This window comes from Neomonachus schauinslandi, chromosome 4 (genome assembly GCF_002201575.2).
Source record: "Neomonachus schauinslandi chromosome 4, ASM220157v2, whole genome shotgun sequence".
NCBI classification, from domain to species: domain Eukaryota; kingdom Metazoa; phylum Chordata; class Mammalia; order Carnivora; family Phocidae; genus Neomonachus; species Neomonachus schauinslandi.
The window spans coordinates 180,182,944-180,195,018 of record NC_058406.1 but is presented as its reverse complement, the minus strand read 5'-3'; the positions used below and the strand labels follow the sequence as shown (position 1 = coordinate 180,195,018).

The window sequence follows — 12,075 nt, the reverse complement described above, 5'->3', positions numbered from 1 at the left end:
GATGAGAGCAAACCTAGAGCATTTGTGTGCAGTAGGGACAAGCTCCTGGAACGTACTACATGCTCCATGTGCAGTAGTTGTGATTCTGTTGTTACAGCCGGATCCAGAAGCAGGGCCTGTGTGACCTTTCTCTTGCTCCCACACAGGTAACGGACGAGGAGCCCAGCTCCAACCACACGGTCATGATCCAGGAGACCCTCCAGCAGGCCTCCGTAGAGCTGGCCGAGCAGCACCACCTGGTGGTGTCCTCTGACGACGTGGAGGGCATCGAGACGGTGACTGTCTACACTCAGGGCGGGGAGGCCTCGGAGTTCATCGTCTACGTGCAGGAGGCCATGCAGCCCATGGAGGAGCAGGCCATGGGGCCACAGGCCCAGGAACTCTAGAGGACACGCAACGTCAGGTGGGCGCCACGGGGCAGGCCCGCCAGGCTCTCTGCAGAATGGCGCTCTCCGTGGCTCTTTCCTCTGCCATTCCTGCCCAGGCGGCCGCATGGGGCTCCTAGTCCTACCTTGGGTGGGCAAGGCGATTGGCATCACCAGCAACACAGGACCCCACCTCCAGCACAAACGCATAGACCCCCCCTTACTCTGTATCCTCTGCTTCCGGAAAGATTTTGCATCCACCTTCCACATGGCCCATACCGCATCTCCCCTTTGCTTCAAGATTCATACAGGGACCCAGTCCCCATCAGCATCTGCCCCAAATCACACCCCCAACTCCTTGACCCCGTCCAGGTGCCGAACCGTCCTCTGGGACCGCTCTGCAGCCTGATGAAAGGGAGCCAGCCAGCACAGAGAAAGTGACCTTATGGTTTTGAATCACCTCTTGGGGGGTGGAGGGGAGGGGGTCCTGGCTTTATCTACAAGATTCTATTCCCCACTCCTCCCCCCAAATCAAGGGCACTTGTTACCGGGTGTGGTAACCACAATTGATGACCCTCCCACTCCCATGACAGGTGGGGTCTTAGCTTATGTCTTAGAATTCATTTGCTTTTTTAGAAAAAAAAAAAAAAAAATGCACTTTTTACTATTCACCTCCCATTCTATGAGATGTGGTGGGTAGAATAAAAACATTCTCTGCCTGAGTACTCTGGTTCCTCCGTTAGCTTGGATGGTTTACTCTTCCCCTTTCTGAATCAACATCTTGGGTTTGGGCCCCACCCAGAACCTCCCCATCCAAGATCCAAAGCCTTAACATGCAGACGATGGTGTCCCTCCTCCCGCTAAAGCATTGTAGGATTTGCCTTGCGGCCCGTGGTTGGAGGTGAATGGTATTACCTTTTATTTCCTGGGGCCTGACACTTGATTTGTTGCAGCCGAGACATGTGCGCCCCTGCTTTCCACCTTGCCCTTGGGAGGAGTAATCAGCTTCTGTTAGCATGGTAGGGGCATCAGGGCAAGTCCTCCTGCGCCTTGCCCAGCCCTGGGGCTCTTGACATCATCCACCATCCGATTCACTGAGGTTGAGGTTTGTTTCCTCTAAGAACCCTTCACATGAAGTCTTAGGCGTGTATGAGCAGATGTGCAGACAGGAAGTGGCATTGCTCTGGTTGAAGAGCAGATGGAGTCGTGCACTTGGCCCTCATTGTTCGGGCCCAGTCATCCCACCCCAGCAGGGCTGGAAGGTACCTCTGGGGGAAGCGTTAAGCTGCTGCTATAAGGGAGGAAAGCGACTTCTTGCCCTAGGCAAGGAAAGGAGTTCAGAGGAAAGACGGACACTCCCCACTTGGGATGAGTTGGGGAAAGCTCCAGGGTGGAGGAGACCTGTGATCAGGCCCTTATAAGCTAGATAGGTTTTGCACTTGCAGGACTGGGGTGGAGGGACAGGGACAGGGACGGGTAACAGAAGGAAAGGAGAATAATGGAGTGGAATAGCAGGGGAGGGAGAGTGAGCCTTGGGCACTCCCATTTGGCTGGTGGGTAGCTCCAAGGGGAAAGGCAGGAAGATCAACGAGAAGCCAGAACCTAGAAGAACCAGGAATGAGAGTTGGATATTGCCTTTATTCAGTAAACCATGGGGAGCTGGTGGCCCTGAGTAGTCTCAGGGTGTGAAGGGCAGAGTGGTACTCCAGAGAGGTTGACGATGTCCATGCATCAGGGTGGGCTATGTCGACGTGGTTGAGCATCCACATTAGAGGCAGAGTACCTGAGCTCAAGCCCAGATCCATCACTTCTTATTTGGGTGACCTTGATGTTTTTCCATGCCTGGTTGAGTTTTAGTTTACTCATCTCTGAAATGGGTCTGAGAATAATTGCTAACTGCTAAGATTACGGAGAGGATTGAGTTTGCAAAGTCCTTGGAGGCATTAGAGGCCCTGGCCCATACTCTGTAAATACCAATTATGATTTGTATTCCTAGGCATGGGGGAACCAGACCCCAGTATCTACCGTCTAGAGGGAGAGAGGAGACATGAACACACAACAGGAAAAGACTCGACTGAATGTGCTCAGGGCTCCGAGTGAGGCTGGAGGGAGGAGCCCGCCCCTCCTGACATGGTGCCTTTGACCAGAACTGATAGGGACACAGGATCCCGAGGAGCAGGTGCCCAGACACTCAGCAGGGACTCCTCACTCCTGGACAGCTGTCCACCTGGCTGAGTCGGGCTGGGCCAGTCCTGCATGCCGATCGTCTCAAAAGTTAGATCCGATTATTTCTGAGATGCCCGTCCAGCATGGGCCACTTCTTTGTGTCATCAGTGACTCTAATCATTAAAAAATCCTGCTCTAATTTGGAAGCTCCCCCATGAAGAGCTACCTGCCCTGGCTGGTGTTCATCGTGAGTGCGCTGGGTACCTGCTGGGCCATCTGAAGTCCTTGGGTGCTGCTCAACATAGATATGAGGGAGAAGTGGCTTTAGTGTCAAAATGTAGGTCATGAGGGCCTTGTGCCTGGGCTGGGAGGCAGGCTTTGGTTTGAGTCAGATTCCACATTTATGACTCATTGTGATGTTGGTTAACCTTTAAGAGGCTCATTTCATCCTCTACCAAATGGGGTAAATTATTGGCCCCATTTGCCTGGTCGGTTTCAAGGATTTACTGTGATGACGTGTGTCAACGCGCCCAGCACCACGTACTGTACGTAGTTGGAACAGAGCAGACGTTTACTTCCTGCTGTTGACGGTGGGGTCCTGGAGAGCCCCGTGGCAGATGACAAACAGAAGCTGGACAGGGCCATCTCTTGTCCTCACCTGTGAGCTGAGTTGAGGACAGCCGCACCCTGCCGTCCGCAGTCTCCCCTCTCCTGGGCCTGCCACCATGCCTGGCATGCATCATTCATTCACTGAGTCAGCAGAGGCCAGTCGGCTGCCTCCAGTGGCCAGGCACCGGGCTGGGAGCTGGGAGCACAACTCACCAGTGACGTGGGCTCCCAGGCCTCAGAGACTCACCACTGGGTCAGAGGTTAGAGGAGTGAGCCGGTGGCCCACGTGGAAACCTCTGCAGGAGCAGAGCGGGTGTGGGGGTTGCAGCCAAGTGGGGGTGCCTGGAGGACATGGCTGCCACCTCCCATGAGCCCGGGGCCAGGCAGGGTGGCGGCAGCAGGACCAAGGCTTGAGCTAACATGGCCCAGCCGGGAGATGACAAGTCCTAAAGACCAGAAGCCCGTGTGGACCAGCCCAGCCTAACCCTGCACTTGATGCTGGACCTCTGGGTGGGCCCTAGTGTATGCTCACCTAACCGATCAGGACAGAGGTCAGAAGGTTAAGAAACTTGCCCAAAGTCAAAAGCTAGTAAGGGGCGAGGCTAGGAGTGAAAAGTGGGCTGTCTGACTTGGGGACTCGCCCTCCAGCTTTTTTCTCCATGTTTCAGCTGGAGCCTTGGGAACGTGGGGCATGGGGCTGGGAGCGATGGCCCCAGGGCAGGGGGGCAGGGACACCTGATGGTGGGAGCTAGGATCATGCTCAGCCCGGAAGAGAGGAAGGAGGAGAGGAAAGGATGGGTGGGGAGAAGGAAGGAAAGAATGCTGCTATTTAATGCCTTCACGGTATTCTTTTATATCTACAGCCTGTTTCCCCCACAGGAGTCATGAAATCATCCAGCGCTTGGCGCTCCCTTTGCATGGTTCGTGGGGAGCCTTTGCTCATGTCAAATGCTGTGCAGCGTCGGTTTATTTTTGCGTCCCCCCACTGAATTACGGCAAACACAGCGGGTAACATAGCCCTGGGGCTGTTTGATGGGGCAGGGCAGGGGGCTGGGTCTCTAAAGTCCTTTCCTAGGGAGCAAATGCTGAGCTTGGGGGTGCCTGCTTCTCTGAGCCAGGTGGGGTGCTCAAGTGATTCGTTCCTTGGTTCTGATGACTCCCCCCTGGCTGTTTTACTTGGATACTTCTTGATCCACATTGTGTTTTGTGCCAAGAACAGTGAAAGTTTGGGCTGGGAGACAGTGAGCTCCTGCCTTCCTGCTTTACTGTGTGTGATAAAGACCCACCACGTGCCAGGTACCACACTAGGCAGCTTGCCACGCATCTCTGCGCTCAGTCTTGCCATCCGCCTGTGTCTTCAGAAGATGGGACGCCTGGTACTTCTCTACTGCTTGTTCCATGCCAGGGGGTGTGGATGTTCTTACCGATTTTCACAGCGAGGCCAGTAAGGTGCTATCATTAGAGTTTTCTTGATGGAGAATATTAGCACGGAGAGGGGAAGAAACTTGCTCAAGGTCACACAGGAAGTAGCAGAGCCAGAATTTGAGCTCAAGCAAGACCAGCACTCATAACCGAAGAAACCCTGTGCCAAGGCTTCTCGCCCTTTCACAGCAGAGGAGAGACTCGGTAAGGAACCCACCTTGGGTGATATTTGAGGCCAGAAAGTGCTGTGTGGGACTTGAACCCAGTGGGAGTGTCCCGTTTCCTCAGCTGCTTTCTGTACTCCCAGTGGCATGCCGCCGCCCCCCTTACCTTCCAGCCCTGATACCAGAAAGGCAGAGCAGGAACATGGTGTGGGGGCTGAGGTCAAAATTTGGGGGGACAGGGAAGGAGGAGATTTAGAGGCAAGAGAGCAAGGTCTCCTCCACAGAGCAACAGCCCAGGAACCGTATAGCTGTGGGACAAGATCAAGTGTAAGCAGGAGCCCCAGGGGCCACCTGAGGTCAGACACGGAGTCGAGACAGGGACCAGCCAAGGGGGGGGCCTGTGACATGTGGGGCTGGCCTGACCCTGGAAGACCCCTGGCCCTAGAGCCCCCAAGCGCCCCCGCAGCCAGTCTTGTCTGCCCTCAGCCCTAACGCCAACCTCCATCCGGGCAGGCTCTGTCTCCCTCTGTGGTGTGGGCTCGCCTCCCATCTGTCAGCGTAGGCAAGACACACCTGGGTCTAACCCCGCTGCTTAGAACTTGTGTAACTTTGGAAAGTTATATCACTTACCGACTGCGCTAATGGGGATAGAGAAATGTCACGGGGCATGAAGAGCTTCCCGGGACAAGGGTCTGCATCCATCCTTGGCACAGTCCCAGGAGGCATGGGTGTTCCCACCCCATCACGGGGACGAGGATGCCTCTGGGAATGTATAAAATAGCCCCAGAGGTAGGGAGATGAGATGACGTGTGTGACGTGCTCAGCAGAGTGTCTGCGGTGGAGGGACAGACGGCTCTGGCCCCTCGGGACAGTGCTTGGTGAGGGGGCGTGGTCCCCAGCGTGGCCCAGCTGCAGCAAGTCTGAGCCACTTTAGCTGCTCTGAGTCTTGCATTTTTGAGGAGATGGTGACTCATTCTATAACCTGAATCTACGGGGCCAATTTAGCAAACTAATTTTTCTTGTAATAAGGATTTAAAATTCATTAGCTGTTGTCACTGATGATTTTCCCATTGTTCTTCAGCTCCATGTTTCAAGGCTGGAGAAAAAAGCCTGTTTGATTAGGAATCCATCTCCCCCGCAACCCCTTGTAAAATTTCAAAGTGAACTGTCCATCTTGTCTTTGGATGAGACCCAGGCTTGCATCAGTCTCCCCTTGCGGTAATAGTTTTAAGTTGGAGTAGGAAGTCTTTGGGAATCAATTAAGTAGACGAATACTTTGCTGGAGAAAAAAAAAAAAAAAAGCGTGCTGAAGGGGGACTTAATTTACCATGTATCACAAAATTTTCTAAGTAAATTATTTTCGAGTCAGCTCAGCCCTTCTCTTAGCCATGACAGGGACACGTTTGCGTTTGGTTTTAAAAATTCTAATCTATCACTGTCACTGTTCCTGCTGCAATTTAAGGCTTGGGTGGTTTGCGGTAGATAACAGGTGTTACGCTTCCTACAGGCTAAGAAGACAGTGACAGTTTGGTATATTAACTATCACAAAGCAGACAAAAGGGAAAAGGAAGGTCTGTGTAGACAGGAGAAGGACGTGTCAGGCCAGAGTCGCCCGTGGTGTCTGCTGCCTCCCCCTGCGCTCAGCCCTGGCCCTGCTGTTCTGCAGGGCTCTTGGGACTGACATCGCTGACAGAGCGATGTCCCTGCAGCTACGCCACCCCCGCGGGGCTCATGATGGATCAGGAGAAACTAATCAGTGCCAGCGGTAAAGCCACCTGTGATGGGCGCTTAGGTCACATGTGTCCTACCCAGGTACCTGGATGGAAATTGGCCTTGAAACACAGGTTCTGCAGGCCTTGGAAGGAAGCGAGGTTGCTGCCTGGTTTCTGTCCCTTGCAGGTCACAGCATGTCGACTGTGATGGTCGGTAGCATCTGGGGGGGTCTCTGTAAACCTATCGGCTGGCACCGTGTGAAGCGTGGATATGTGTGTAGCAACTGAATCTCGGCTATGTCTGAGGTCAGGATTCTGGGTTGGAGTCACGGGTTCACCACGAACCGGTGGGGGCATCCCATGGTCCCCTTGACCCTTGGTTCTTTTCATCTCTGACTTGGAGATCGTAGTAGCATGCTCCTCATCCAGCCCTGGGGAGGCTTCCGTGAGGTGGAGCGCGCCCATTTCCTGGCACACACAAGCGTCCAGCCCGGCTTAACTCCTGCCGCCCTTAATGATGGCTGTCCTCACCTGCATTCCATTATAACCCTGTTGCGTGCGTGGTGCCAGGTAGCTGGAGGGTGGACTTCTGCCAGAGGGGCCCCAGAGGCTGGGAGAGTCCAGGGGAGACTCCCTGGTTTGCAGGGCTCAAGAGGGACAGCGAGAGCTACGTGGATGCAAGGCCCAGGGTTCCAAAGCTGAAGGGACTGGAGGGGGACAGTCAAGCACCCTCATTTTACAGATGAGCAAACTGAGGCCCCGAGAGGGAAAGGGACTCCTCCAAGTGCACAGGGCAGGGGAGCTGCCCTGCTCCATTGCCGAGGGTACATCCCGAGGAGGCCGGAGGTTCCCACTGCACTTCGGGGGAAGGCTCATCTCCGCTCGCTCGGTCCCCTGACAGCAGCCTATGCTCTGCTGCCTCGGACCTCGCCATCCAGACCTTTTGTCAGAGGCGGGCAAGAGAGACGCCCGGGGCTGGGCCAGTGTGAAGGCACTGCTGCAGGACCAGCCCCTCCCACCGGGGGGGCCCTGGGGGGGCAGCCCTCAGTGACAAGGGGACAGTGGGCATTGCCACACTGCTGTCAGCTCAGTCCTCTCTCCTCTGTGATCTGGACACGGGGTCCCCCATGCCGGGAGCCCCGACGGCCAGCGGAAGGAAGAAGCCCTTGGCGTGGACACCGCAGAGCTGGAGGTCTGGTCCGGGCCCACCCAAGACCTTGGAATAGGTCCTGCAGTGTCATGTTTCTTTGTGGCAAATGAAGCTTCTCCGGGATATTTGCAAACCTAAAGCCGCTTGCTCCCTCATCTCTTCCTCAGGCCCATGCCTGGCCTTCCTTGGTAAGTCTCTGCGTCAGGGAGGTTAGTAGTGAGCTCTCAGGGTAGGGGGGGTAAGAAATGGGAATGACACATAACGCCCTGCTGGAGGACAGGCACACGTCACCATCCTGGCCCACGAGCCATTTCCTGGGGTGGCGGCAGATGGTGGAGTGAGAGGGCCTCAGCCTCCCCCCTGCACAGCAACAGTGACTTGGTAGCCATCCGCGGACAGAGTGCCTTTGTGGGAGTCTTGGGACCCAGGCAGGAGGTTGTGAACCCGGGTGGAGCCCCAGACCCGGAAGGCCTGCTTTGGAAGGGCAGGTCAGTGCTCTGTGTGGGCCCGCTGATGGTGGTGTGGCCTCAGCTGCAGACCCAACGCAGCCCCGTGCCCTGTGGACTCAGCTCCAGCTCCCCTTTTCAGCGCTCTTCCATCAGTGCTGTTGGCCAAGGGACCTGGGAGGAGTCACACCAGTCGGTGTCCCTGGTAACGGGCCCGCCAACCGTGGACCTGACCGGGACGAGCTCCAGCGCTGCTCGCCTGGGGTCTCCTAGCCCAGGGACCCCGCAGGAACCATGGCTGCCCGTCCCCTGGTAACAGGCCTACAGCTGGGACCTCAGCGCAGACCAGGCCACAGCCCCGCACCCCAGCTGCACCCCAGCCCCATGCTCCAGGCACTAGGCAGGAGAGGCCAGGCCGTGAAGCCTGGAAGGGTGTCTTCTTCAGATGCACACACACCGACAGAAGGCCGCAGAGGTCCCAAAGAATCAGGCCAGCACAGTGCCACCAAAGCACTGATAAAGCTCCAACAACTGACTTTAAAGGAACGGAGATTCGTGAACCATTTGACAGTGAATCCAGAATAATCATCTTAAAGAAGTGCAGTACTGGAACTCTGTGTGTGGTTGAAATTGTGTGGCTTGAGTGCAGGGCACAGGGTGAGTTTCTATGCTGAGCACCGTGCAAACTGTCCAGTGCTGGGGATGTGTGTGGGGGTGGTGATCACGTCCAGCTGCAGTTCCTTCCACGCACACGGGGCACCAGACTCGAGGCAGAAAGTTGCAAAGGCCGTGGTGTGCACACTCACCGCTCTCTGTTCCGTTCAGTTCAGCCGTGTTTATTCTGCTTTCAGGAGGAACAAGGGTGAGACTTGCACAAACCGCAGACCTCCCACCAAATGCCAGGTGTCAGCAAGGGAGGGACTTGAGGGCACCCAGCTCCCAGAAAGACACGGCCTGTTCCCCCCCACGATTTAAAAAAAAAAGCAAGAACAGTCTCTGTCCCTTGGAAACACATTTGTAAAAATACATCAATAAGATTAAAAGATTCAGGACACCTTTATATGTATGCAGCACATACACTGAAGATCAAAACGTCTGCTGGATCCGAAGATGTCTGTAAACATCTGTCCTAGGCTGCGGGGGCCCCACCTCCTTCCGGGTAGCTTCCTGTGGTAACTAAAAAGATCAGATGTCAGCAATAAAGTATCTCAAGGGATGACAGTACCTTTTTAAAAGGCTTACAATGGGCCAAATGACAGTTGCATATGTAATTACACGTCCCCTATATAACTACGTTACAAGTTACAGTTACAGCTACAATTGTACAAATGCTGGAAGCTGGTACTCTGGGCACGCCACCTGAGAACAGTGGCGCTTTGAGGGCCACTGAGCACTTTGGGGCTTCTGATGAAAGCCGCAGACCTCCCCCCCCATAGCCTCAGTGCAGTTGCGTGGGGCTCACGAGTCCCCTTTTAAGAGAGCCTTTGATCAAATTTAACCTCCTCCATTTTCAGGATGCAATGCTCAAGACGGAGCAGTTAGGCTTGGCCAGTGTGACCCATGAGGTGTAGCAGGGCGGGGCTGGGAGCTGCACAGCCAAGGCCGAGGTAGCGTCCTCCCACCTCTCCCCCTCGTTGACTGCAGGTGAGAAGAGTAATAGTCAAGGGGTGTCTGTTGAACAGCTAGGAAAACCCTCCATGGGCCAGATAGAAAGCATGCAGGACGGAGCTTCTCCCTTGTAGGGTGTTTGGGAGACCAAGGTTTGAGAGGGCTGGAGAATTCGGCACAAGACCGGGCAGAATCCCAAGCTGTCAGGAAGGGGCCCAGACTCCAGGTGCGGTGGGAGGTCAAGGACGAGAGGGCTGAGCCCCTCGTGCTGAGGGGACTGGCCTCCCCAGGGAGAGGGGCGGGTCTGTCCTGTGTGTGCCCAGCGCCTTGCGCCCGGCGGCTCCTCCCGTGGGGCCTCCTGGGGATTGAGGAGCACCTTGCTGCTCCCCCTTAAACCAGTTCTCCTCTCTTTTTGCCAAAGAGAAGTTTGTCTTTACCAGTGGGTGCCCCCTGCCTCTGGCCCTCCGATTTGCCTTTGCCATCTGGAGGCCTCATCAGAGAGATGGGTGTGTGAAGAAGTGGGGAAGGATTTGACCAGAGAGGCTAGACTGAGCCACGTGTTGTCCCCAGGAGAAGGGGGGTGGGAAGGCCCCAGACAGAGGGGAGGCGCAAGTGTGGGTGTTTGGCTCTGGCGCCCCTGTGGGCCACAGGGACCCAGGAGAGGGAGGAAGTGGGGTTGTGGGAAGTGTGTCTGTGGAGGAGTCCTTCCTGAAAGATGAGTGAAGGCCTTTGGCTCCTGCTTGGTTACAAAGTAGGTGGAATGAGCCGCGTGCGCGGGTCTCTTTGCAGAGACTGGCCCCGAGGCCCCAGCTGGGGTTGGCTCACAGAGACCCCCGCCTGGGGTGGGCAGAGGGAACTGGAGATAACTCTGGGTCTTTGACATCAAGCCCATGGGTGTGGACTCACGTGCCAAAACATTTTCCCCCAAGTTTGGTTTTCCTTTCGGGAAGGACGCTCAGAAGGAGCAGGAGGGGACCTCTGCCTGGATGTAGGCCGTGCTCGGCTGATTCCTGGCGGGGATTTCGTGCAGGACCACGGGGGAGGGGGGGTGACAGGTGCAACTCAGCAGAGGCCAAGTGTGTGAATCTCTGGGGACAATGACAAGTTGTTGCTCCCAAAGCCCTGGTCGTCTGGCCGAGAGTGGTCTGGGTGTGTTTGCAGACAGTTCTGGGGGACAGAGAGCCGAGGGTGGGCTGGGCCAGGCTGGCCGGGGCGCTGCACGGCTCCTCCTTGTCGGCCTCGTGAGGAACCTCTGGGCACAGCCCTGAACACCCCGTTCCCAAGCATGCCCAAAGCACAGGGATCCTTGGTGGGTAACGGTCTCCTCCTCAGCAGCCTCCTGGGATCCCCACATGCCTCTGGTTCTCCTGCAGGAGCAGAACAAGAGGTGAGCGGGTCAAGTCGATCCTCACAGCGAGTCTTGTGTGTCCTGGGAGCCGTGCGTGTTGTGATGAAGGGTGGCAGGGACAACCAGCGTCTTCTGAGGGCCGGCCCCGTCAGGCCTGCATGCGGTACCTCCTAATCCCCGCAGGTAACCTGTGGCCACCCACTTCATAGATGTGGATCATGGCTCTGGGAGGCACACACAGTGTTGCAGGGGATGGGGCGGCTGGGTGGGCGGGGGTTCGAGCCCATGCATGCCCGGCCCCAGAGCCCCGCCCTGTGCAGCGTTCCTGCACACTGCGTGCTGTGCATCATCTCAGTTGTGCCGAAGCCTGTGGAATCTCGTTGTCACCTGTAAGTGCAGGGCCCGCAGAGTCGGCATGGGTCCAAGAGTAGGTTTTAACTACAGTTACCTGAGAAATGGCGCTGTGGCGGTCACTCGCCAGCAGGGGGAGCTAGGAGCCCCCTGACAACCCAAGCCGCAGACCCAGGCTGGGTGCCGTCGGGTGGGCAGTGGGTGTGGAGGACTCGTGGGCTGCCCTAGAGAGCAGACACCGGTGGCCCTTCTCTGCTTCTCGGACGGCTCCGGTTCACCCTGTAGCCTGAGGAGGTGGGAGACAACAGACCTCAGACTCAGGCGCACCAGTGTTCGTGCCTCGGCTTTACGAGCTGTGGGCTCCGGGACACGTGCCTTTGCGGTTCCCAGCCTCCGCTACTTTTATCTGATAAATGGGGATGATGAGACTCGTGTCCATGGCCGTTGTGCAGGTGGAGTAGGTCTGTTACCTGTCTGGTGCCACCGGACTCGGAACAGGTGCTTCTCAGTCCGTCCTGTGCGTGACCGGAGCTCAGCCTGGTAGGATGGATGGAGCTTTGAGTAGGGAGCCAGAGGCCTTGGGCCCTTCCCCATCTTTGTCACACACTGTCCAAATTCTCTTTTTGTTGCCTGGGCCTCAATTTCCCTAGCATAAGGCCAGGGGTCAGCCTGCCTGACCTGAGGTCACACCCAGCTCTCAGGCACTCTGGCCCACGCCTGGGGAAAGAAAGTGT

General features: G+C 56.2%; 1 protein-coding gene across 1 annotated transcript in view; it reads left to right on the top strand.

The window, feature by feature from the left end:
• Positions 1-1,077, top strand: part of ZFAT (zinc finger and AT-hook domain containing) — a 197,194-nt gene extending 196,117 nt beyond the window's left edge. The window contains exon 16 of the mRNA XM_021688474.1: positions 147-1,077. Coding sequence (XP_021544149.1) covers positions 147-386 — 240 coding nt within the window. The 3' untranslated portion in view covers positions 387-1,077. The remainder of the gene's footprint in view (positions 1-146) is intronic.
• The last annotated feature ends 10,998 nt before the right edge of the window (positions 1,078-12,075 follow it).